The 26297-nt window shown below is 54.4% G+C and overlaps 1 protein-coding gene across 1 annotated transcript; it reads right to left on the reverse strand.

Annotated features, from left to right (window-relative positions):
- Positions 1 to 271: 271 nt before the first annotated feature.
- On the reverse strand, positions 272 to 25935 carry SPOCK2 (SPARC (osteonectin), cwcv and kazal like domains proteoglycan 2). Its single transcript, XM_065922546.1, has 11 exons — positions 25346 to 25935; positions 12073 to 12081; positions 11660 to 11705; positions 11288 to 11402; positions 10090 to 10204; positions 8356 to 8470; positions 7815 to 7934; positions 7092 to 7310; positions 5612 to 5674; positions 3989 to 4126; positions 272 to 3892 (listed from the first exon to the last, which is right to left on the reverse strand). The coding sequence occupies exons 1-11, from the start codon at positions 25532 to 25534 to the stop codon at positions 3747 to 3749; spliced, it is 1275 nt and encodes a 424-aa protein (XP_065778618.1). The 5' UTR covers positions 25535 to 25935; the 3' UTR covers positions 272 to 3746.
- Between the last annotated feature and the right edge of the window lie 362 nt (positions 25936 to 26297).

The raw sequence follows: 26297 nt of genomic DNA on the forward strand, positions 1-26297 counted from the left end.
AAGTTGCTTCTGGTCCTCCCTCAGTAAATCGGGCCCCTCCTCGCAGCCCCATCCTCAGGGAGGTCTAACATATGAAACTGAATAAGAGAAGCCTGCTGACCACAAGCCTGAACTCTGGGACCTTGTTTTGTGAAAAATGACACCGAGGGAGAGAATAATCAGAGTAGTGCCAGTAGGTGGTGTTTATAAAGTTTTTATTTTCAGTTTTCTTAAAAATAACATTTGATTTCCTTTATGCATGTGTGGAGTGTACTTGCTTTCTTAGGCTGAGTTAATAGGCAGATACAGACAACACGAGGCAGGGTCCCCAAGTCGAGGTGGGGGAGGGGCCACAGGGGAGAGGGAGAGGGTGGGTGACCCACGGGACGCTTGAGTGCCCATCAATGCACAGACACGGTCTAACACTTTGTTTTTCGATTTTTTTTTTAAGACATCTAAAATTACTGAGAGATACAGTTTCAGCACTTAAATATACAGACGGAAATCCAAGCACTTGAACACAATTCTTAACTCTAAGCTCAGTTATTGCACATAACACGGTTTAAGTAGGCTTCAGGCTATAAAGCAATTTGCTCTGCTTGGGACTTCCTTGGATGTCTCCAGTCTCCTTTTGCACCTCCAGTGTCTCTTCCCTTTGACCCCTGCGAGTCCACAGCCTCATGATGACGCCGGGGGTCAGTGGATTAGCCATTCATTCTCCCCAAGGGCTGAGGGTGAGGCTTTGGTGAAATGGAGGGTCCCCAGGTTGATCCCCATGGACCCCCACCCACTCTGGTGAAGCTGAAAGCACATGGAGCTCATGAGAGGTGAGTGGTGGCCTGCCCAGGTGGGGTGGCATGAGGATGGAAGTGTGACCAGTGGCCACATGTGGTCACAGCCCCCGGGGGATAATGGGGTGCAGTCACGCCCCCTCACCCTCTCATTGGCTGTGCTTCCCTCCTGCTCCTTCCTGAGCTCCCACACCTCCTTCCCCATCACCCTGAACCCTCTCTGAGTGGTCTCTCAAGGCACATTTGTTTGTTCTGACTCCAACCTGTCCCATTTAGACGTGACTGTCTCTCCCAGCGCCCAGGGGAAAGGAGACTGGGGTGCCTAAGGGCAGCTCCAGAGCCAGGCCAGAAATTTCTTTGAAAATCTGGTCAAGCTCTTTTCAACACAGCTCAAATTCCACTGCCTGCCTAAGCCAGGGGAGGGGGGACAGGACAGAGAGAGGACATGGAGAGAGGGATGCAAAAGAGGCCGGGTGGCAGACAGCTTGGTCAAGGGCACACATCCAAGAAGTGAGGAAGGACACCCCTGCAACCTTTCTCACAAGGAAACCTGCACCTCGTCTGACAGGAAGTCGCCTGAGGCCTTCAGCCCACTGGGCTCAAGCTGCTTGGTTCTAACTTTGCAGAGGCCTCGGTCCCAGAAAGTGGGGTGAAGCAGCATAGGGGCTTCAGACAGGGCAAGGCTGGACCTCTGAGTCCCACCAGGGTCTAGTTCAGCGTCTTTTGCTTTCTTTCTACAACATATTTACAAGGTCATAAAAACGTGCACAGCCGGATGACCCAGAGACACGGAGAGGATGCGTGCCCCCAGGAGGGGAGGGCCACTGTGAGAGGAGAGGGGCGCCCCTCACCCACCCCAGGCTGCCCCAGCATCCTCAACAGCTGCGCCCAGGAGATGGTTCCAGAAGTCTGAGCCAGGGCAGAGGGAGGAAAGAGACAGACTCCAATCCTAGTGAGAGCATGAAGTTTCAAGTAGCTCTGAGAGGGGCTGCGCTGACGTGGACCGGTATTTCCCTGAACCGAGCAGGGGACCAGAGGGTGGGCTGGGAGGCTGGGAAGGGGGGAGTGGGAGACGGGCAAGGGGGATCTGGAGCAGTGCGGGACACCTTAACGACCAGAACTGTGCTGGAGAATGAGAAGCGGTTCATGGGGCTAACTGGAGTTTCGTTATTTCCCCTCAAGGGAGGACCTGGAAGATGTGAATCCCAGGGTGGAACTAAAGAAGCCAGGGAGCCAGGCTGGGAGGCTTGCCCAGGGAACCTCACCACGTGGACCCCACACCTGCCACCAGCCAGCACACAGGGTGCTCCTCCTCATACACCAGGCCCAGGATGGCCCCTTGGCTCACGCACACACTCACACACACTCACATACACACACAAACACACACACTCACACACACACAGCACTCACCATACACCAAAGGGCATCAAGAGGCCCAAACCTAGCAAAGAAATTCTTCACCAAAGTGTTAGGAAATTTGCATCAACAGGGAGAACTGGACAGAGTAGGGAAAAAAAAAAAAAACATGGGGTACCTGCTCATCCACCCTGGCGCCCACCTGGTAAGAAGATTTGGGGAAGCACTGAGACAGGGCCTCAGATTTTGGCTACCCCAGACCCGTCCCCTCTGACTTTTCACAACCCTAAACACCTCAGAGCCCTAAACACTACAGCAGCCCTAGGATCCCTCAGAGGGGAGGGGGGAAAAGCCGAGGAGCTGAGAGGACTGGGGCTGGAAATGGCCCAGGGGTGCCTCTCTCGGAGGAGAGACGGGGAAATGTTGTGGTCTCTGAGGGCAGAAGGCTGCAGCTGTCCCCTCCGTCACAGGGTGTCAGGGACGATGCCTTTTGTCGGTCTGGATGGGAGGGGAGCATTTATGGGTCAGGGAGGAGGTGGCACACCCATTGGCAAGACCCAGGCCCTTTATCTGCTGCCTGATCTTCAGGTTCCTGGAGTGGGGACCCCAACCAGGGAGATGGGGAGGGTGTGCCCCCCCGACAGGGACAAGGGGAGCCCAGCTGCATAACTACCACCCACTGCCTCCACAGAACAGCACAGACCAGGCCCCCATGTGAGAGCTGCAGCAAAGGGCATTCCAGGCGGCCCGTCTCTACTCCTAAGGGCTCTGCCTGGATCTGCAAAGGCAGCTAGCTCCCGCTGGCCCCTCCCCTCCCGCACATGGGCCCCCCTCACCATCCCAGCAGCCTGGCAAGGCCTTCTCCTCCCCCACCTCTCAGCTTCTGCCCCCAGGTTCTTCTCAGCCTGACCTGGGTTAGGAGGAGAGTCCAGCAGAGGGAAAGGGCTCCCTAAGGTGGGTGCCCGACTCACCTCATTTGAGTCTGAGGAGGGGGAATGTCAGAGCCAAACTGGCCAGCAGACAGCTCCCTGCCCTCCCTCCCCTCTGCAGCGAGGACTCATCCCACCAGGCCAGGGCCTGACTCCAGAAGGGAGGGGGGATGGGCACGGGCAGGAGATGCAGGGCTAGTTGAGGCAAGGACAGAAAGCCAGGACCAGGAACCCCAGGGTGACAGGGTGGCTTGGATGGGGCTGGGGGGCTGGCAAAGGGCACAGAATCTGTTTTGAATCAATTTTCACCTTGCAGGGTGTGTGTATGTGTGAATGTGCGTATTTCAAAACTAACAAATGGAAGAAAACAACTACAGGGTCCTTAGCGGCCTTTGGGTGACCCTCTGCCAGTAGCGGTGTGGACCAAGGACACATCTGTCAGTGCATGCCACACACACACACACACACACACACACACACACACACGCACACACAGTCATACATCCTGGCCATACACCCACACAAGTGCCATGCACATTCACACGTCCAGTCCTCCCCATTGGAGTCAGGGTCCTTTAGACTGTATTTTCTGGATCCATTTGTAATCTGCCTGCTTCTGTCCAGGTCTCTGCTGCCGTGTCCCCCCGGCCATCAGCACCCTGGCCTGCCCTGGCTCCCCGCGGGCCGTCTACCAGATGTAGCCGCCATCGTCCGCCTCGCCCGCCTCGCCCTCCTCCTCCTCTGTCTCCTCGCCTGCTTCCTCTGTCTCCTTCTCCTCCTCATCCTCCCAGCCGACACCGCTCCCGAAGTCCCCTGAGAAGCCCACGATGTCGTCTGTGAGGGGAACCAGCCAAGGGGCAGGTTAGGACCCTGCCAGCAGGGAAGCCCACCCCAACAAGCGGGGACCCCAGCTGCCAACCCCCAGCTTACCGCAGTCAGGGCTCCCATGTGTGCGGGTACCAGTCAGCTCCAGGCCCAGCTGGTCCACACACCAGCAGTCTCCGCTGCTCTGGTCACACTGCATCTTCCGGTAGTAACCATCCTCGTCACAGCTCGGGATGAAGATTCCTGCGTGGGGCAGGCCCCGTAGGATCAGAGCAGGGGCCTCAGGGTGTGGGCTCCGGAACCTCAGACTCACAGATGACCGGGCCCCACCAGAGCCCAGTCAGACCAGGTACCAACCACTTAACAAGCTCGGACATCCAGGGCTGGATGCCAGGTTTTCTTCCAGTTCAACTGACCAGAAACAAACCAACCAAAAGAGCCTCCCTTTCTAAGCCACCTGCTCAGCCCCTGCTACGGGTCCCATCTGCCTCCACGGTCTCCCAGTCCTGTAGGATGGCCAATCTGACCTCACTGTGCCGGATGCTCTGGATCCCAGGCTGCACCTGGGCCTGCGAAAGTCCAGCTTTTTCCTCCCAGCCCTCTGATTCTGACCTGCCCTAAGGGCCACACTTTCCTTCAGATTGCTCCTCAGTTCACTCAGTGGACTGCTGAGATCCCCACTCTGGGGCCCCAGGGCTAGAAAGACTGCCCACGTTGTGGGGGTGATGTAGGTAAAAGGACAGGCGCCCAGTGCACATGTTTCAGGAACACAGACCAGAGAAGATGGCTCCCAGGAGGCAGAGCCTGGCTTCCTGACAGAAGAGGTACCAGCACCCACGCCCAAAGGCCACTGGGCTCTCGGTCAGTATGGCCTCGTGGGGAGGTTCTGGTGTGTGGTTTCATGGACGCTGGTGTCACTGCTCAGGTAAATGCCAAGCTGCACTCAGGAGCTGTGAGGCCCCAAGGGACCTGCCTCTTGGACCTTTGTCCGCTGAACCACCAGGCTCAGCCAAGAGCATGAGCTTCCTGTTTCCCAAGAACGTTTCCCTGCCCTCGACTTTGCTCCTGGCTGGCTCACTCTCATCCCCTCAGGTCTCCTCTTGAACACCAGCACCCCAGGGAGGCCTTTGCTGACCCCCGGCTGACTTCCGTCCACTGTGCTCTCCCTCAACACCACATGAACAGGAGCCGTAAATGGGCGCTCTTTCTGATGTGTCAATTTGTGGGGTGTGTTTCCCCAAGTAGCCTGTGTGCTTTATGAGTCCAGGCACCACATCCGTCTTGCCCAGCAGTTCTGATCTGCGCTGGGTTCGCTGCTGTCTCTCCAGAGTTGGCATTCAAGTATGTGCTGAGAACATGAGCATCTGCTGTGGGGGAGGGTCCTCCCTCGAGCTTTGCACACACCCTGCAGTCCATGGGGTTGCAAAGAGTTGGACATGACTGAGCGACTGAACTGAACCGACTGACTGAACTGAACTGAAAGGAGGGTTCGAGGAACTTTCCGTATTTCTACCTACAACCCCGGCAGGAATGGGCACAAAATTAGTGCTTAAAACACCCTGAGGGGCTGGTTGGGAGACCTTGCCTCACCATGAGGATAAACAGGAGGGGAATTTCCCTCTCCCGTCTTCCTAAGCCAGGACCTCCTCTGAACTCAGCACCTTCCATGACACCCACAGGCTAGAGCCTCTGGGCCTCAGAGGTACCCTGGGGCACCTGCCTCCTCACCTGGCTTCTTCTTGGCAGCCTCCTGGATCTGGATGCGCTCCAGCTCTGCCAGGCAGGGAGGCTCTGTGGAGAGAGAAGCCGCCTCTGATGGGGGCCGTCCCGTGGTGATGACGGCACTCACTGAGCCCCTACCTGAGGCTTAGAAACCAGGCAGGGGGCTCTGCAAGATGAAAAGACAGCGCTGCCGCTGTGGGATGCACTGATCCCTCTAAGGTCCCCTGAAATGACAGAGGGGCTCTGCCAGGGGAGAACACCCAGGTTCCAGTTGAGAGAGGCTATTCCATGGCTGTGGGATGGGTTGAGGCTCCCCAGGGCCCCCCGAGGGTATTGGGGACTCATGGGATAAATAAACAGGATTCAGAAGAGGAGGTGGGGTGAATGCACAGATTCCCCAGGGTGAGAGGCCTCCAGGGCAACATAAGGCTGGAGGGAACATTCAATGGAGGCCTGAAAATAACTAGCAGCCAAATCTAACTTGTCTGTAACCTTGAGAAGTCCCCTAGCCCTTCCCAGCATGAGGCCTGACTGGCTGTAAAATGAGATCAGCTCCCAGCTAGACGGCTGCTAGAACAGAGAGCATGAGCTCCAAAGGCCTGGGAAGTAATGAGTGCTGCTGGAGCTGTGTGGAGAGAGTGGAAGGCTGGACAGTCAGGGGCAATGAGACTGATCAAAACAGGAGACACTGGCAGGGGGATCTGTGATCTGCTCTGCACCCAGATTTTTCTCACTTCATCTTCACAGCAGTCTCTGAGGTATTGTTATCTCCCCATTCAGTTGCCCAGGGTCCCAAACCAGCTAACGTGGAGCCATAGCGGAAGCCCCAGCCTCAGGCCACAGATGCAGTAACACTCCCACCACAAGACCACAGAGGGGACCAGGCCAAACACCAGAGGCAGAGCAGGGGCTGCCCCACCTCCAGCTGGTCAGCTGATCCCTTGGAACCTCAATTTCCCCACTGATGATGGTTACCCCTTGACCCAGGTGGTCTCTTGGTACATGTCCCACTTTGGTTCAGGATATAAAAAGCTGGCAAATGACACCACATCTCTAAGGCTAATGATCACATGCACACCCATATTTGGGGCGTATACTATGAGATGGGTTCAAAAGTGGAATCATTAAGAAGCCAACGAAGCTTCAGCTTCAGGACCCCTTAGCCTCTCCCAAGCCCTCTGAGGGGCCCTAGAAATTTTGCATTTGTAGTTTTTAATACTCTTCCTCAAAGTAGGCCTCCGAAAGTGCATAAGCTTCAGGACCCATAAGATCCACCCGGGGCCTGCTGAGGAAGAGGGTCCACGTGCTGGTTTCCCTGGGCTCCAAGAGATGAGCTGTTGAAGAGTGCAGGAAGCTGGGGAGCTGGCAAGGTTCTGGGTGGTGGGTGGTGGCCGAGAGGGAGCCACCCTGACTCCCAGAGAGGGCCTGGAGTGAGGGGCAGAGCCCGCATGGCAGGCAGGGGGTCTGGGGAGGGGGCCCCACTCACTCTCCCTCCAGAAGCAGAAGCACCACTCCGCGGTGGAAACCCGGCCATCCTTGTAGGTGTCGCAGGAGTTGAAGAAGGGGCGGATGCAGACTTCGTACTTGTCCAGATTGATGGCAGCCAGCTCGGTCTGGTCCAGGAAGAGGTCGGCACTGGTGTCCAGCTTGGAGAACATCCAGCCAATGGAGTCCTTGCAGCTGGCCCCCAGGCTCTTGTCCAGCCCTGGGGAGAAGGCCACAGTTCAGACCTGCTCGAGGTAAATCACTCCATCCATCTGTCTATCCATCCCTTCAACTCTCAGTCAGCCCCAGCCCTCTATTCAGGGTCAGGACAGCTCAGAATCAATCCAACCACGGGGGTGAGAAACTCAAGAATGGCTGAAGGCCCACCCCTTGGCCTCTTTACATGACCCCCCACACCAGTCAAAATCCTGTTTGGAAAGTCCTGCAGGGAAAGTAATTCCTTCCCTTCCCTTGGCTGCTCATTCAGGGTTTAGTTTCTCTCCACCCATTTTAAGAAGTCCTTCCTGTTAGCTAATTCAAATCCCTCCAGTCTGGTCGAAGCCTACCTCCCCTTGTTCTGAAGTTTAGGCTCTTTTAGGCGCTCAGTGTCTGGCAGGAGGGGGCAAAATGTGGGTGCTTCCCCAGTGGATCCAGGAGGCCCCAGTGCACACCCGTCTACCCATCTTCCCACCCTCCTCCCCGGCACAGCAGGCAGATCCCATACCACTGGCCGGGCTGGTTCCACTGCTGGCTGATCCGTTCTGCTTGGAGTTCTCATGAAGGAGCTGGAACCAGTCCCGCAGCCGATCCCCCAGGTCGGCCAGGTCCTGACCGGTGCACGCCTCTGCAGTTGGCAGGACAGGGAGAAAGGAGCAGAGGGTGAGGGTGGGGTGAAGCAGCAAGCCTGGTCTCAGCTGGGGGGTGGCATCTTACAGGCCTAGAGGCCGGGCAGTGGTTAGGAGCGCCAGGGGGAAGGAGAGCTAGAAATCAGAGGCTCTCTCTCCCCATCTCCCATCTTCCCCTCCCTCTCACTCCCTAGGACCAAAAGCACACAGCACAGGCTCCCTGTGATGAGGCCAAGCCCTCCTGCTCCATGCAAACCAGACCCTCCAGCTCCACAGGTCCCTCAGGCCTGTTCCTGGTTTTGGCTACTTCTTCCCTCCTGTTGCAAATCTCCCTTGCCCTCCCAGAGCCCTGTAGGAGGACCCCAGGGTCCCTGGCAGTGAGTCACCCCTCACCCCAAGCCGTGGCCTAGCACTTGTTACCTGGTTTGCTGTCGGAGGTAGAGGTGGCGGACTGTTCTGTGGGGCAGGGGCAGGGGCCCTCGCATCTCACCATCAGCTGCTTGCTGCTCAGGCACGCCTGCTGCTCCAGCTTACACTGCGGACAAGAAAGTGGGCTGGGTGACGGGGGCACTGCTGGGGGCACCCTCCAGCCTACCATGGCAGCCACATTTGCCTTCCCCCTTGGAGATGAGAGGGACAGACCCGCGAATAGCCCAGAAAGGCCCTCCCACTCCCTCTGCAGGCCACGGGTGCACACTGGTCAGAGGAAGCAGGCCCAGGAAATCGGGAAATGAAATGCTCCTGGGATCTGCACTCTGCACCAGTCTGCCTTCTCTGCACCTTTGTCCTTCCCAGGGTACCCGCATGCCCTCACTCTCATGCACCCACCCCTCCTTGCCTTCTTGGCCTCTCCTCCCCCTCCCCACAGTCCCTTGGTAACCAGCTATGGGCCCCTCCCTCATGGCCTTCCCACAGTCTCCTCTATGGGCTCTCTTGATAACAAACAGCTACTACCTACTGAACATCTGCTAATTCCCTGGCCTTTAGAGCTTCCAAGAGGTTCATCTATTCCTTGCTTTTAAAGCATTTTTCTCTGGTCGTGTCTGGTTTCTTCCCATGGGATGACCCGCTCATGAAAATCAGGTCCTGGTAGCATCTTATAACATGACTTCATCTGGTACCCCCTCAGCTCCACAAGGGAGAAATTGTGTTTCTTGTTCTCAGCAGAGAACACAGACTCTCAGAGAGGCCCAGTGACTCAGCCAAGGTCACAGGGCAGAGCTGGAATCCAGACCTCCTGATGACTTCCACCCCCTGCCCTGGGTAGAGCAGGGACCCTCATGCTGCGGCCTCCTGCCCACACCTCACTTTGCCCTCAGGTGGTGTGACTCAGTGCACTCCTCCCCACCCCCACGGGCTCTGCCTGCCTCCTCTGTAACCCTCTGCCTCCTCCAGGCAACTTCTGCCCTCTGGCTTATTCTCTCTCTCCTTCCTCTTCTCCCTGGTGACCTCATCCCCTCCCCATCAATCATCACCCACAGCAGATGACTCTTAAAAGTGCATCACACCCCAAATGGGATCCTAAGCCTAGAACCCAACTCCAGCTAATAGTCCATGCCTTCCAAACACGAAAAAAGTCCTCACTGCCAGTAGAAGCATTCACAATTAGCACCTGTATTTCTATGGTACTTCAAAGTTTATGCTTTCACAAATATGATCTCATTTAACCCTCACAAAAATCCTATAAAGTTGGCCTTCATTCCCCCAACCACCATTCCCTCCCACACCATCATCTCATGAAGGATTCCTTCCTCTTGTACCAGAATGCATGGTGCTTGCTGGTGAACCATCCTGTCCATGTGGATACCCAACCATGGAAAGATGTCAACCCCCAACACCTGGGTGACAGAATTCCTTTCTTCCATTGCCCTCCATGTTTTCATGAAGCTCTTCCCTCACCTACTCTGACTTGTAGTTACCAGCCTCCCCCAGGTCCCACCCCTCACCTGCACCTGCCCAAGGTCAGGCACAGGATCTATCTCAGGCCCCTGGGCTTGGGGCTGGTACTGTGACCGGCCACAATGATGTGCTGACAAGTGCACCTAGCCCCACATCATTACTGGGAGCCAGAAGGCCTGGCTGAGTTGTTCTCTCTGCTCCCTGTGGCCCCAAGCGCACCCCACCTCCACCCCACCTGAGACCACGGCTCCTCACCACTGAGCTGTAAGTGTGGCCATCAGAGCCGCAGACAGAGGCAAGGTGGGCCATGTGACAGGGCTTACAAACGGTGTCTTTGTTTCCATGGAGTTTCACGGCAGGCTGCTTGATCCTACAGGAGGAGTGGGATAGGAGGGTACAGGAATGAAAGCAAAATAAGAGACAGACAGGGGAAGGGAGGGTTCAGGAGACCGGTTCCAACAAGAAGCTGCTCTTGGTGATCTACAGCATTTGGAGCTGCTTCCCTGCCCCCGCCCTCCCTCCGATCACCCCCAGTCAGACCCTCCTCTCGCTCATAAAAATGGAACTACCCAGGCAGAGTATAGACACTCCCAGCTTCCCCTTTCCAGCAGGGCCCTCAGGTTCAACTCCAGGTTCAACTGTAAGATGTAAATGGGAATTGTACTCACGTAAGGGGTCAGGTCAAATCAGAAGTTGCAAACTGATGACCCGAGGGCCACTTGTGGTCTGTAGACCCAAATTTTATTGCACACCAAGGATTTTTGTTTTCAGTTGGGTTATTTACCAACATTTGCAAAATGAAAGAGTTCACATAAAAAATCCAGAATTTCTGGCCTAGGTAAAATGGAAGATATGAGAGTCCTGGTCCCACATTCCCATAAGGCCTGGCCTCACCAGACTGGTCTGTCACCAATGCAAGCTCTCTCTTCATCCATTTACATTACCTGCCAGGCCCCTAAAGGCATCTAAGATTGCACCCCCATGTCCCTGGTTTCTGATTATATGATTAAGGAGAAAGGGGAGGGGAATGAAACCTTCTCCAAGAGTCTTAGAGTTAGGCAGAGTCTTGTCCTTGGACTGGAGCTAAAGCCTCAAATGCTCCTCATTCCTTCCCTTCTCTGTGAGGTCCACTTGACAAGGGCCAACAGCCAAGTGAGTGAGCTTGGAAGTGGATCCTCCAACCTGAGTCCAGCCTTCAGAAGAGGGAGCCTCAGCGCACATCTTGACTGGAACCTCCTGACAGTCCCTGAGTCAGAACCACCCACTAGAACCACATCTGGCTCCTGACCCTCAGAAACTGTGTGCGGTAACACACATTTGTCCCTTTAAGCCACTAAGCTTTGGGGTAGTTTGAGCTGCAGCAAAAGATAATTGTTACCTAGGAGAGGATCAGTTAAGCCCTTGCTCTTTATGCAAACCCCCTCCAGGCCTTCCGCCTCCCCAAGGCCCTCACCTATGCTCCAGCTTCTTGCGGCTGATGCACATGGCCCGCTGATAGCCCTGGGCGATGCACACTTTATGACGGCTGCACTTCACCTTCTGGCAGGGGTCCTTGGTGGTATCCAGGGCTGCAAGGACAAAGAGTTAGGACACAGGTCATCTGGGATTCAGTGTCAGAGAGCCCGGGAGCCTACAACCCCACTTCTGAGCTGGGAAGCCCCCCTCTCCAGCAGCCCTTGATAACCACAGCTCCTCAACTTGGAAGTTCCATCTCGATCTGGGCCTGGCTCCCCAAGGAACCTCCAAGGCCACAATCAGGACTTGCCCTCTGGTCACAAATCCTCATGGGTGTCAGTCACCTTCCCCCACATGAGGGGCATGTTACCTTCATCTCCTTGCTGATTGTCCTCCCAGCTCTTGATGTAGTCATCCTAGGGAAGGACAGAGTGGGTGAAGGGGAAGGAAAGGGCTAAGATTTACATCTTAGAGCCAAAGTTCAACTCCAGGGCCAACAGAGCAAAGGCCTGGGCCACTGCTTCCCTATGCCAGCTGCCACCATCTTGGTGGCTTCCCAGGTGACCCTGTCTACCCAAGCCCTGCCAGCTGCCTCCCCCAGACCTTTACCCCCTAAACCCATGTCCAGAATCCCTTCTGCCCTCATCCCTAAGTTCCTTATTTCTGACCCCCCATCCCACACTGAATGCTGCAGGGAAGGGGAAATTGGGGTGAGGGTGCAAGGGAGAACAGTGGGGTGTAGAGTTACAGGTACATATGCAGGGGGCCCCAGGCAGAACTCACCTCCACCTCCTAGGGATCGGGCAGCAGCAGCAGGCCATGGGAAATGGACCAAGAGGAGAGAGGGAGAGATAGTGATTTTAGTGTGCGGTCTGTCCTCAGACCACAAGGTGTCAGGGCTCCCCAGGCCTTCATCACATGACTGTGGATGCTGGGCAATAGTCTTTGACTGCTACAGTCCTCTGATCTCTATGACCTCCAATCGGGAGATGGTATTCCTATGTCTTTACAATAGAGAGCTTAAGCCCTGGGCACACTCAGGGCTGGCCTTAGGAGCAATAGAGGTGAGGCTCAGGGCATTGAGAACGAGGTCCCATCCTTCCACTCCAGGCCCTAAAGATGGTCCCAAAGGCCCAGCCCTGGCCCCACCACCAGGACAGATGTCTGAGGGGCCCATACTGCCTGGGAAGGGATTCTCATGCCACTGTCCTGGCTGTTTCAGAAACACCTTCTCTCCTTCTGCCAGGGTCCTTTCCTGGGCAGTCGCCTCAACTGACACCTGTCCACCATGCAAGTGAGGCAGAAAGAGCCTCTCCTCTGGGCCACATGGGGACTGCTTTTCAATCAACATTTCATTTTCCTGCAGAACTCAAATGGTACACTGAGAGAAAAGGGGGTCGTGGCCCCTCCTGATGGCTTTCTCAGTTCCACCATCCAGCTGCAAATCCTGACCCAGAAAATCCTGAAAAGCCCCTCTGAGGTCATCCGTCCCAGCCCCCGCTGTGTGCAGGAGAAGCCAGGAAGCCCAGAGACAAGAGAGGACCTGATCCAGGTATCACCATCTCAAAGTCCAGGTCTCCCAGTTCCCAGCGTAGAACTCTCTGCTGGATACAACACACCATTAGGGACCCAAGGCAACTGTGTGCTGGGTGTTCATAGGTAAAAAGGATGCTTCAATAAAGTTCACCCAATGCTAGATGATCTTTTATCTGAAAATGAAGTAATAACCCACATTTGTGTCCAAGCAGCCAAGTGTCCCAGCCTTGGATTCAGGAGCAGCAGGAGGAAGGCCACAGGAGGGGCTTCCAGGGAACCTAGTTGGGCGGCCCCCTGGGCACTAGATGGACCAGCCCAGGCTCCTGGATCAGGCAGCCACCTGATTCCTCAGGGCGGCTGGAGTCCTCTTGTGCCCTGCCCCTAGGTCAGCTTCTACGGCGACAGCAGGGCAGCTATTAGGGAACTACAGCATAATTCCCTGTTTGCCAGGACCAAAGGAAGCCAGCCCAGACCCAGCCCTTCTTCTCCAGGAACTCATCAGGGTGAGGGGTCCGTCCCCCGGTGTCTACTCCACCATGGATGGGAAATGAGGCTGAGCGTGACCAAGTGGTCGAGGCTAGAGTCATAAGTTGGGGTAAAGGTAGAGACTGGCTTCCACTGAACTGGGGTCTTCTCACTGACCCGGCATTCTTTGGGAGGGGAATGGGCATGAGGTTATAAAGAGGACAGGGGAAGTAGCCAGTATGCGTTACCTGCTCTCAACCAACGAGAGCAGAGAGTGCCACAGAACCCACCCACACCTGAACTGGACCAGGGAGGGTTGTAGCCGAGGGCCTTGATGCCCGCTCACTCCTCTCTCACTCTGGCCCTACCCTGCTGCTTTAACCTCTAACCAGGCTGTGAGCAGAAGCCTTTGGGACTCAGAACCAAGTAGGTTCTCAAAGGTCAATACCAAGAATTTCTGATTAGAAATCCAGGGGGAAGTGGATTTTCAATCCAAGTGGAAGTGGATCCAGGCTGGCGGAAGACAGAGTTCTAAGAAAGGGACTTTCCCTGTCCAGTTGCTGCGTGAGAGCCCTGGTGGGGAGCCATCCCCACCCACCCCAACCCGAGCAAAGGTAGGACTCCTTCCTCTCACTCAGGATACAAAGTTTGAGCCCCTTTTGTATATAAGTGTTGTCCTGGGTTCTAGCTGCGCTCCTTGTCTCCACTGCTGTGGATGAGGTAGGGGGAGGCCTAAGTGGTTCTGGATCCCAGGGCCCTTACTCCCAGGAAAACGGGAGCAGCTAGCCAGAAAGAATGATGAGGAGAGAGGGCCCTGGAGTCACATGTTTCCCCACCAGCACACCCTGGGCAAGCACCTTGACCTGTTGGAGCTTAGCATCTATCTCCTGGGACCACTCAGAGATAAAAGGAGATTAGGGTCTGAAAAGTGCCTGGTGTTCACAGAAGACTCAACAAATAAAAGCTGTTATAGCAGAAGAGACCAGAGAATTCAGATGGAAAAAATGGTGGAGGGGCAGGAAATGAGCAGGGAGAGGCTACATTAGGGGCCCCGGTAAGTGGAGAAGAGAGCGGCCACCACTGGGAGAGCAGAGACCACAGGGGTGTGAGCAGGGTCACCCCCAAGGGGCCTCAGTGAGAGGGCGATGAGGAAGTCCAGTGGGTGACATGGGAATGGCTGCTCCGGAGGCAGAGGCCAGGGGCACACTTAGGAGCACCTAAGGTCAGGTGTGGGCTGGTCCACCTATAAGGTACAAAGGAGGCATCTGTTGGCAAGTGTGAATAATGCTTTTCAAAGCAGTGGTGTCTATTTATGGCACTGAAGTGGGCTCACTAGCAATTATGAGACATGGTCTGATAAGGGCACCAGAGACTTCTCAGGAAACAGGCCTGTTTCTATCCCGGCTCTGCTGCCGACCAACTCTGTCCTCTCCTGAGAAGTGGGGATTTGGAAGCGCCCACCTCCAGTACTCTGGGGCCAGGGCCAGGCTGGAGGGCAGATGGGTCATAGGCTGAGACCCAAAGCTCTGGGCAAAGGGGAAGCCCATCTATTTCATCTGGTAGTAGAACCAGCCATGACCACCCCTGCACCCAATGGTGCTCAGCACAGGGCAGGCACATGGGGAAAGGTTGGGATGTATAAGCAGCTTATATGTCATGGTGCTTTTAAATTAAGTCCTCTCTATGTATTTTTATGTCTGTCTTCCTTTTATTCTCAAATTCCTGTGAATAGAGCAGGATGGATAGGATCAGCTCCAGAAAAAAAAGAAAAAAAGAGAAAATGGAGGCTCGGAGAAGCAGGGCAACAGGTCAAGGGTCCCAAGACAGATGAAGAGCTGGGCCGAGACTTCCCATCTGGGCTTGACCCTATGACCCTAACCCTATACAGGAAAGCTTTGCTCTTGGGGGGACAAGGAGAATGGGTGGCTTTGGATCCTGGGTTTGCTCTAAACTCGGTTCGCTGTGCATCCTCGGCAAGTCACTTGCCCTCTTGGGGTGTCTCTCAGCAACAGCTGAACATCGGAACCACCTGAGGAACTTTTTCAGTCCTCCATTGCTGGCGCCACCCAAGCCCACAGGGCAGGCAGCCCTGGGCTCCCCTGGGGTCAGCCGGCAGCTGAGTGAGCCCATGGCAACAGCCCTCAGGTATCAGGTCCTTCCAGCTCTGCCTCTTGTGTCTAATGCTCTTATCTGCTCTCACAGGGGGCCTCAGGGGGGAAAAAGAGCAGTCATTCACTTCCTTCTGATGAAACTTCACACAAAGCAGATCCTCAGGCCAACTCACCAACCCGGGTCTCCTGACCTCCAGCCTGAAGCCTTTTCCTTTGGAAAGTGAAGAAAGTGTTCGTTGCTCAATCCTATCTGACTCTTTGCAATCCCATGGACTGCAGCCTGTCAGGCTCTTCTGTCCATGGGATTTTCCAGGCAAGAATACTGGAGTGGGTTGCCATTTCCTTCTCCGGGGGACCTTCCTGACCCGGGGATTGAACCCGGGCCTCCCGCATTGCAGGCAGACTCTTCACTGTCTGAGCAACCAGGGAAGCCCAAAGAGGATGCTGTGGCTGAAGTGCACATTAATTTATTCTCTCAAATCTCAGGACACCAAGCCCACTCCACCCGCAGCTCTCTCTCCAGTCTGCCCTCCCCTCCCCACCCCCACTGGTCCCACCATAGCAACCCTGGCCTCAATTACTACAGGGTCTCCTCTGGGCTCTCCTCGGCCCGCCCAACTCCCACACCCCTGCAGGCACAGGGATCTTTCTAGAACACAATTCTGATCATATTTCTCCTATCCTGAAACCCTTTATTGAGTATGCAACTTTCTCTCATTTTGAAAAAAACTATTTAAAGGTGATTAGGTTAAAAGGATTAAAATCAAAATATTAACAGTGACTTCCTGTGGGGAGAGGAATAGAGAATTTCTGCCTTTTCATAAGTTTCCAAAATTTCTACAATGAACATGTATTAGTTTTGTAATGAAGGTGAAAATAAAACACACGACAAATATCATATTTAAAGACCCTCACAGGTTCTCGGTCACCAACAGGAGAAAGCCCATCTTCTCTGTCTGTTCCTGTCCCCATGTCCTTTCACCAGATATTCCAGTCTGGCCAGGCCTCGGCAGAGCCTTCTTCCCGCCCTGGAATGTGTTTGCATTCAGCCTCCAGAACTTCCATTCGTATTTCAAAACTTTATCTTATTCGCTTTCAACTTTATCTTCCCTAACCTTGCCCCATATCTAGTTTTCCTTCAGGGCGACTATACCTAGTAGTTTATTATTACTCTGGCTACATGAAGCAATGCTATAGCTTCTGACCTCTTTAGATGGCCAGTTTCTTGAGGGCAGAGACCATATGAAGTTCACCTTTCTATGCCCAGCACCTAACAAACAATAAAAATGCCCTAAGAATAACTAATAGTTTTTCACAAATTACCATGTGGAAGGCATTGTGCTAAACATTTTACACTCATTGGCTCATTTTACTCTTCATAAAAATTTAAGAGAAAATTACTACTATTATCCTATTTCTCAAGTGGTAAAATTGAGGCTTGGAGAGCTTAAGTGACTTATGCAGGATCACACATCAAATAGCACAACAGAAAAGTATTGGAACTCCAAGAACTGGGATTCCAGACTCTGTGCCCCTAATCAGGACTCTCATTGTTCCTTAAATGTTAGAAAAAAAAAGTCTCAGAACCGAACCCGGGAGGCCTAACCCCAGCCCATGAGTGACTTCTCCCTCCACACCTGCTGTTCCAACCCGTAGGCTGGGAGTCTTGTAGCAGAATGGAGGGATTGAGAGTGGTGGAGGAAGACACCTGCGGGCCCCCCTTCTTCAGGCATTTTCCAGAACCCCCTCACACACCCCTGGTTGGGCTTGGTTTGGAGCTAACCCATCTCCTGCTTTGATCTCGGCAGCTCAGCCCGGTTGCCATGGAGACGGGGCCCACTGTGCCAAACTGGGGGAGAAACAGTGGTGAGTGCGCAGGCCTAGCTGGGCTTAGGGGGGCACATGCTGGGTGTTTCCAAGCGCTGTTTACTTCCTGTCATTTTAATTAGCACCCGAATTCACCCGCTCACTTCACAGCTTGAATTAACCCAATCTCTCCCAACCTCTCCATCTGGTGGGGAGGATGAGACACGGCAGTGAATCAAGCAGAAGAAGAGCAGCGCCCCAGGGCTGAAAACCACCTGGGTGAATCTCCACCTGCCTCTTTGCAGTACAGAGTGTTGGGGAGACCGACACCCCCTACACCCACCCTGGCATGGAATCTGGGTACCCACTTGGCCTGGCCTCTGACTGCCAACAAGATGTGGGCTGGAGAGCCTTGCTGGAGAGCCTTTGGTCTACAAAGTGAGGATGACTCTTGCCTTCCTCCCTGAGCTGCGGAGGGACCCAGTGACTGTGAGAGCACTTAGCAAATGGTAAAGCCCTACACTTTCAAACCCCACAAAACAGGAGCACTCAAGCTGGGTTCTTCGGCACATACGGGGAGTCTGGGGGACAAGGTGGATGAGAGGTACTTCCCGGTCTCATAGTCACAAGGAGCCTCAAGTGCAGACTTCTGACGTTGTCTCCAGCTGAGGCTCTAAGATGCGCTGACGGGACGGAAAGAGGTACATCACGAGACTTGAAAGAAACCACAACTTCTGTAACCCTATTATGGCATTTCTTCATTTTTTAATAGATCGAGAACCTCTAAAAATGGAAGTGGGCCAGGCCTCTCTCAACCTCTGAAAAGCCTTGTAACTGGCACTATTTCTGCCTCATTCCTCAGGTGAGGGAACCTCTGATGGAACCCAGTCCCCTGAGAAGGCCCAGGAGTGGGGAACTTGTGGCTGGGGGCTCCTGCTGTGCCTCCCTGCAAACCACCAGGGAGCACAGAGGGAGGGGCCCAGAAAGGAACGAGCAGGGGTGAAGTGGGGGCTGCCTGGCTCCTTCTCAGCTGAGGCCGACACCCCCATCGCATGCCCAGGCAGAAAGCATCTTGAGGAGGCAGCAACCTCCACACGGAGGAGACTCGGGGTGGGGGGGGGGGGGAGGCAGTCATTAAATATTTGCCCCTCTCTCAGAGGGAGCAGTGGAGGCTGTCTGAGGCCTGGACAAACAGACGGAGGCAGGCATCTGGCAGACTCCCCGCCTCCCACCTCTCCCCTCGGAGGAATTTCCTTGGAGGACAAAAATGTGCTTATCGCTCCCTGCATACCAGGATCTCTACCTGGCCTCAGGTATGCCTGCACCAGCCGCCACCCCACCCCCAGACTCCACGGGGCCTGAGCTCTCCACTGCTCCAGGGCCAACTCAGACCCCAGTCCTTGGATTTCCTGTTCAGGCAGTGGTCCCAGAGGTCCACAGAAGACAGAGAACAGGAGAGAGAGACAGGGAGAGCAGGCCTGGAGTTCTGTTCTGAGCTGCCTCAGGAACTCTGTTTCCTTTCTAGAATATGAGTGGGGGGCAGGATTGCCATCCAAGACTCTCTGAGGAGGCCCAGACACTGGAGCTGAGGAAGCACAGGCATGGGGTCATGAAAGAGCACGTGGCATTGTGTCTGGTCCTTCTCTTTACCTGCAAGTGCTCAGTGCTTAATCCTACCAAGGCTCCGTGGTTCTGCTTCCCCACTCTCCTAAACTGAGAACTTTGAGAAGAGCAGAAAAGGAGCCTGAAAAAGTTTAGACTCTTCCATGTCCTCTAACCTGTGCAAAGGAGCCAAGGATCAGGGAAGGAGCCAGCAGCTTGCATCCAAGCAGGGGTAAGACACAAGCTGGGCCTGGCCTGTCCTTCCTGCTGTGTGCAGCTTTGACCTGTTCTCAGATGTCGGGGAAGAGACTCGGAGGGGCAGGATGCCCTGTCTCGGGGAACCTGGTCTCCACCTGAGGTAGCCCTGTGCTCACCCACACACAGATCTGACGGTGGGTGACCTGCTCTCTGGGCCCACTGAGGGGAAATTCTGAGTCCCCTATGCATCCTCTCACTGAGGAGAAAGGAGGCTGGCTGCACTCAGGTCCAGGCCGATAAACATGGAGAAGACAGGGAGGCCTGGGGGCAATCTTCCTTCCTGGCGTCTTTCATTCCCTTATCATACAAATGAATCACTGGAGTCAGTGCTGGGCTTCTAGCTTTGACTATCCCAACCATTCAGGGCCCAGAAAGGGGAAGAGAGCACCCCAAACAGTCAGCATGGCTCAGCCCAAAGCCCCACCTGAACCCATGGTGCTGCTACCTGGAGGGAAGAGGGAGGGGCTCAGAGGACAGATTAGTTGAGATCCTCCCTGGCCCTCACATTCCATGGTGTATACATTTATACTGAGCACCTACTATGTGCACGATCACTCCATGCAATGCTCTGAGGATGGGGTGCAAGGTCACAAAGCAGTCTCTCTCCAAATCCTGTCCTCAGGGACTTGCTTTGGGAGGAACGTGATACACACCAGCAGAAGGACTCCTAAGATGTAAGCCCACAGTGTAAGGGATGCAGTGAGGCAGTACCGACATGTGCCAAGTGAGTTTATGGCCAATAAACGTGGCAGGAGCCCCAAGGAAGGTGCTATATCGACAACTGAACAGTGGCTGAGCCCTCAGGGGTTCAGAGGCTGGGACATTTCAAGAATCACATCACCCTAGCTTAAAGCTGGGCCTGGGTCTGCCCACCAAGAGCAGACACATTTTCCCTGTCTACAGCCCTATAAAGACCCACGTGATACCTGCAAGGGAACCTTACACAGTGGCGATATGGCCATTCCCAGACTGATGTTTGCCCTGGGATGCCATTAGGCTTCATTTCTCAGGTTCCTTTATCTCTGGTTTGTACACACTCAATGCTGATCTGGTCATAAATGCTACCTAAAGAGCAAAAAGAAAATCCTTTCCCTAAACCCAAAGTCTTGCTGCTCAGCTTGTGGCAAGGGTGGGGGTTTGGGGGGGTGAGAGATGCATGCCGGTGGAGGGGCTGTAGATGGGCTCTAGTGCCATCTTCCAGAGTCACAGGATGACAAGGGCTGCCCATTAAACCCAGAGGAAAATCAAGGGCTGGAAAACGAAGTGGCTCTGCCAGGGAGGAAGACAAGCTGAGAGCCCTCCCAGGGCCCCTGGGGCTCAGGGTAGGCTAGAGTTCTCCCACTCCTCCACACTCTGACCTTCTGGAGAATGGAGGGCTGGTGTGGGCTGGCCATCCTCTTCAGACTGCCTGGAAGTCAAGAGGAGACTAAGATGGCCTCTCCAGGCAGAGTGTTCTTCTCGGCCTCTCCTCTCCCTCTCTGCTCAGGGCCTGGAGCCCTGCTGGGTGTTCGAGAGTCCCTCAGCATGCTACACTGCTCTGGGTGATGCCAGCCCCTCCACAGTGGGAGAGGAGTCGAAACTCGGGTGGAGGAGGAGGAGACCAGAGCGGGGCCCAGCCTCCTGTTCTGAAACCCCAAGGATGGAATCCATTCTGACCCAGTTTGGGGTTCTTCTCACACACCCACACTTATCCACAAACACCTGTGCAGCTCAATCCCACACTTGCTCTGGTTCAGCTGTGTGGGGTGGAGAAAGGGGAGCCTCTTTGTGGCTGAAACTTGCTACTGGCCTACTTGGTGTTCACATAAACATATGAGAATATATGAGAATTCTCATATATGAGAATCACTAAGTAGCTAGCAGGTGGTATTTCTCTGAGCCAGACCCTAGGTTCATGGTGAAGTCCTGGGCTCCAGGGAGGTGCTAAGATCTGCAGGGAGTAAGTGAATTAGCGCACATACATCAGTGTTGTTCTCATGGAGATGGAGGTTGGTGTGAACTAGCCCCAGAAACACTGATCCATCTGGTGGTTTTCCTATGGGGCTGAAGTTTCTTTCTCTATTGCCTGAAATGGATGCCCTCTGGCCCTCAGACAAGATGTCTTCATGCTCACAGTCTCCCAGACTGAAAGTGAAGTTCAGAGAGGTTATGTGATGTACCTGGCATCGTGTGGCCAGGCAGTGGAAGAGTCAGAACCTGACCCCAGGCCTCACACCTCTCCTGGGTGGAGAGCTGCCTCTGGAGGGTCGCTAGGCTAGGCTGGTGGCAGGCTGACGAAGACACTGAGTGCCCTAGCCCTCCTTCCGAGGAGGCACTGCTCCTGCCCAGGCATCCTTCAGTCCACAGGACATGAGCCAGGGTAGGCTCTTCTCTTCCATCTCCACTAAAGTTTAGGCCGAGAGTTCTTTTTTTTTTTTTTTTTTTATATGATGACACTTGGTAACAATATTTTTTAATATCATTTTATCTACACAGTACTTTAACAGAATACTGAAAATATAGTCCAATATCCCAGTTTTAAGTGCAATAATCAGAACCACCATTGTATTTAGGAAGTGAGAGTGAAAGTGAAAAGTCACTCAGTCGTGTCTGACTCTTTGCAACCCCATGGACTGTAGCCCACCAGGCTCCTCCATCCATGGAATTTTCTAGGCAAGAGTACTGGAGTGGGTTGCCATTTCCTTCTCCAAGGCCGAGAGTTCTTGAAAAGCAAAGTTGAGTTAGAGGACCTGGGTTCAAATGCCAGCTCTGCCGTTTGCTAGCTATTTGATAGTGGATACGTTACTCAGCTTCTCTGTGCCTCCTTTTCTTCAACCGTAAAATGGGTAGGCTACAAAGTAATGGTAACTATCTCACAGGTTGCTGTGGGTGCGGGAGGCACAAGAGAGAACAGGGATAAAGTGCTGACTGCAGGGACTGGCAGATATAAACACCCCCTACAACCAGTGATGTGTGCCTCCTGGGTGCCCAACACTGTGCTGGACACTCTTAAATATCATTAAAATGTAACCGAAGTGGAGTACAAAGCCGAGAAGAGCCAAGAAGATAAAGAGGAGTCAGCACTGTCCAGCCAGCTCTTGGAACCTGCCTGGAAGAATGCTGTGTAATGGCCTGTCAACTCTCAACTGTCCATCTCTATGAGGTCCTGGATGCTTTGTTCCAAAGACTGCAGTAAAATCCACCCACTTCTGCAAGGAGTTAAATCGAGAGATGGGAGCATTGGGGAGCAGGGCTCCGAAAAGCCCAGGCCTGCACAGAGTGGGGAACAGCCAGATCCCAGCTCCTCTGACTTGAAATTCCCTCCTCCCTGGAAGCAGGACACGAGGCATTAGAAGCGATCTATCCAGACACATGTGAGAGCCCCAAGCCCACTGGAGAGGAGGATTACTCTGTCGGTAAACCCTTCACAACACCCCCTACCCCCTCCCCCTCAATAATCCTACTGCTCAGAGGAAGAATGCTAAGCTGAATTTCCGGCTGACCAGCTCAGACCAAGTCCACACTGGAGCATTGGCCATGCTTTCCTCCTCTTCTTGGTTCTCCTGACCTCTTCAATGTGATTCCCTCAATCTCCCCACCCTCAGTTCGGTCCAGCCATTCAGTGAGACACTGCCCCCACCCACACTTACTCCTTGATCTTCCCCAAGAATATTCCACTCCCCCTGCTTGCGTGCCTCCCTTGCACCAAGGCAGAGTGGGGGCCCTGCACCATTTTGTGACTGATAATCAACAAGATTCTGGCTCAACCTGGCAACGCCTTAGAGGTTCAAGAGAAACTCCTACCTCTCTTTTGAGGAGCCAAGGAACACAGTTTCAAGAAAGCCTGCCTGATGAAAGGTACATAAAGCCCAATGCTACTGTGTCCAACTAGAAGGCCTTCAGTCCTTAGGGTGGGAAGTGGGCCTCTACTAACAGAGGAGGGATGACAATGGTCTGCAGTCCTGGCATGGCCCCTGTGTATGGTCTGTGCACTGCACAACTCCAGGGGCATCATTCACATGATGGCACCCCTAGAGTTATGCAGTGCAGCGGCTCTGAGCTAGTAGCCTCCCGCATTTCTGCAGAGGTGGCCAAAGAATCCCTTCAGCCAGGCCCTCCTGCCCAGCCTTCCTTGTCCTCCTTCTCTCCCTAACCCTGTTCTCCTATAGCCAGGGCTACCTTAAATGGGGTGTTAGAGGAAATCTACCCTATAAAGTGCCTGAGACCACCTAAACCATTACATGCCTTGAAGTCTTCCATGAATCCTATGGAGGCAGATCCTGCAGAATTTCATTCTGGCGCCTCTCTTCAGATGAGTATGGGAGGAAGGGGGAAGTGACTGGCACCAGTACAGGGAGACAGGTGGGCAGCCCTGTGCTAGAGGGTCACGGAGTCAGTCACTTATCCTCACCCACAGAGTTGACTATTGGAAGTCAGTGGAAGAAGGAAGGTGGGGAGGAATCTTTTGTTTTTAAACTTGTACTGCTCTGATTAAGCATTTCTTTCCCCTCTGACCTTCACCAGTTCCATTTTGGAAAATCAAACTGCCAGAGAGTCAGAGGGAGGTCTGGACCAGTGACACATGGATTCAGGACGGGCCAGCCTGCTGCCACCCTCTCACTGCTGTGACCGGGCTGCTTCCTAGGCAGCGGCAGGAGACTGCGGTTAATCTTCAATGGGCCTGCAGGGGACTCGGAAAAGGCCTTGCTGGACTGCCAGGCTCCTGTCGCTGGACCAGCCATGGGTGGGGCAAACTGCAGGCTGGGGCCCAGGCCACTCAGCCCTGAGGACCAGGCAGCCAGTGAGTCCTTCTGATGAATTACAACCCACCAGTTTGACTTTGGAGATAAACAGTCATTTGTTTAAGGGTAACAAAAAGATGCGTATCTGCCTGTTCCCATCATTTGGCTGGTTATCACATGAAGCATGTTTGTTCTAAACGCATTGCTAAGGAACTTTTGGATGCATACAATATAAGATGAGAAAGGTCACGGTGTTATACTAGGTGGGTCTGACGTGGGAATCTGGGGAACTGAACTGGAGAAGCAAGAACTGGGGTCGTAGAAGAGGCTTTCTGGAGTTAGGGCGCTGGAGAGCACCGGGTGGCAGACACCAGCATTCCTCTTCTCTGGAGCATTCGGGCCCATCCTCCACCTCACATCCCGCCCCCACCCTTCCCTGGGTCCCAGCCACGCCCTCTGCGCGCCCCTCCTCACTCCTACTTCCCCTTTTGGGAACAAGGCAGCCTTCAGCTTCCCCTCTGATCTACAGGTGCTTGTAAACAAAGTGCTGCAGCGTTGCCCGCTCCTCCGCAGCCACCTCCACAACCCCTACACGGCAAAGTTCCGCGCAAGGTTAAGCTGGGTTCCAGCGGGGATATGCAAAGGGTCCCCCGACCCAGCTACTGGGCTCGCTACTCTTTTTAAGTCCAGTGGGCTAGGGAGTCTTCCCTCCAGGTTGGAGGTTCAACTTCTGGGTCGTTCTCCCCCCTGAAAGATTGGTCCTAGAAAATTATCCTCCATTAGTGCTCGCGTCCCTCAATGGGAACCCCAGACCTGGCTCTGGCGGCCACCCAGAGGTGGCCTAGGGTATTTTCACTGCCGTCACCCGCCCCCCATTACGGACGGACGGACACGCCTTCACCATCTCGCCTTTAGGAGGATTGCTCAGAGCGCCCCCCTGACCCCAACTCAAAGCGCCAACCGTGGGCCGGTCCTTTCTGTCGCCCCCACCCCAAAGCCCAAGATGGAAATAGAGGACAAACACAGGAAGATGCTGCCTTCCCCGCTGGCCCCACCCAGACCTGCCCCTTCCGCAGTGGCCCGTATGTGGAACCTGCAGCCCCCACCCACCTTGGGGACACCTGGGGGTGGCTCATCAAAAAAAAAAAAAAATAAAGAGGAGTAGGTCAGGGACCCGGCCAAAGCCAGGGCCCCCGTGCCTCCCTCCCTGCCTCCTCTCCCTAACCTCCGCATCCCGCACCCCTCTCCGCATGCAGCCTGCAGAGGAGAGCTTATCGCTAACGCACGCCGCCAGAGCAACTCCTCGCTTGGGGCGTGTATGTATGGGACTGAGGGTCCCAAGCCCGCCAGCTCCGGGGCTGAGGGGAATATGAGGAAGGGGTTCAGGAGCCCGGTGGGTGCGCGCTGTTTACTCTCTGCAATTATCCGGTTGGGATAATTGCGGGAGCCTGTGGCTGCCATGGGCAGCCTTCACTCCTGGCCCCAGGGTCTCTGCTCCGAAGCTCCCTCCCTAAATCCCCGCGCGGACCCTCGGCCCTCTCGGCCCTGCAGACTCACATCTCGGAAGCGGTTCCAGTGCTTGATCTTGCCGCTGTACTGCGAGATGGACGACAGCCATTGCTCGTCCTCCATGAAATTGCCGGGGGTCTCGCCCTCCTTGAGCCCTTTGGCGTCGCCTTCGGCCAGGGCAGCTGCTGAGAGCAGCAGCAGCGGCAGCGCCAGCCGCCCGCAGCCCCGAGCGCACATCGTGGTCTGAATTAGACCTGGAGGGTGGGGGAGTCTTGACTTCTGCAGTATTTTAATGTCCTTCTTCCCACCCTGCAGCTGGCGAGGCAAATGTCCTCGTCTTCCTCAGCCTTCCTCCTGCGGTCTGACTCCGATGACAGACGGATAGTGGGTCGCTGCTGAAATGTGACCTGGTTAGGAGATGCACTTGTCTGAAAAAAAAAAAAAAATCCAGCGCTGGACGTGGAGAGGAAGAGAATCAGAGAGGCTGCGCCAGCAGGGGCCGTATCTGTAACTGTAGCATCAGCATCACGTTTGACATCATCATACCTGGTTTAAAAAAAAAAAAAAAAAAGAGGGCGTAGATTTCAAAGAGAAGCGCTTAATCGGAGCGCCAAATGCCAGTCAGCCGCCGCAGAGCCCAGCCCAGCCCAGCCCATCCCAGCACTTAGGCAGTTGCAAACCAAGGAATCCAAATCTCAAGATGTCCCTGCTGTCTCTCCAAGGGTAGAGAGCAAAACCGGTGCCAGACCTCCTCAGGGAAGATGGGAGTGAGGAAAAGACAAAACTCTCTGGTTACAAAGCCAACCAGGCTCAGGTGTCTAAAAGGGAATTTGGCCAGAGACACTCTTCTCTCCCCTTGCCTCCCAGCCAGAGGGGCCTGCGCCACAGCCCTGACAGCTGGCTTCCTGCGAGTTATGGCTCTACAATAATGGGTGGCTTCGTTAAGACAAAAGCCATATAACAACTGGCTGCCTCTGAACTATTGCTGCCAAGCCCCACA

This window comes from Muntiacus reevesi, chromosome 2, assembly GCF_963930625.1.
Source record: "Muntiacus reevesi chromosome 2, mMunRee1.1, whole genome shotgun sequence".
Taxonomy (NCBI): Eukaryota; Metazoa; Chordata; class Mammalia; order Artiodactyla; family Cervidae; genus Muntiacus; species Muntiacus reevesi.

What these genes read in the sequence shown, in the direction of transcription:
- SPOCK2 (XM_065922546.1), bottom strand. Translation starts at nt 25,534, where the DNA reads ATGTGCGCTCGGGGCTGCGGGCGGCTGGCGCTGCCGCTGCTGCTGCTC. An exon ending in GCCACACTTACAGCTCAGTG is followed by an intron (nt 8,471 to 10,089) that starts GTGAGGAGCCGT and finishes TCTTGTCCGCAG; the next exon opens with TGTAAGCTGGAGCAGCAGGC. An exon ending in ACATGGGAGCCCTGACTGCG is followed by an intron (nt 3,893 to 3,988) that starts GTAAGCTGGGGG and finishes TTCCCCTCACAG; the next exon opens with ACGACATCGTGGGCTTCTCA.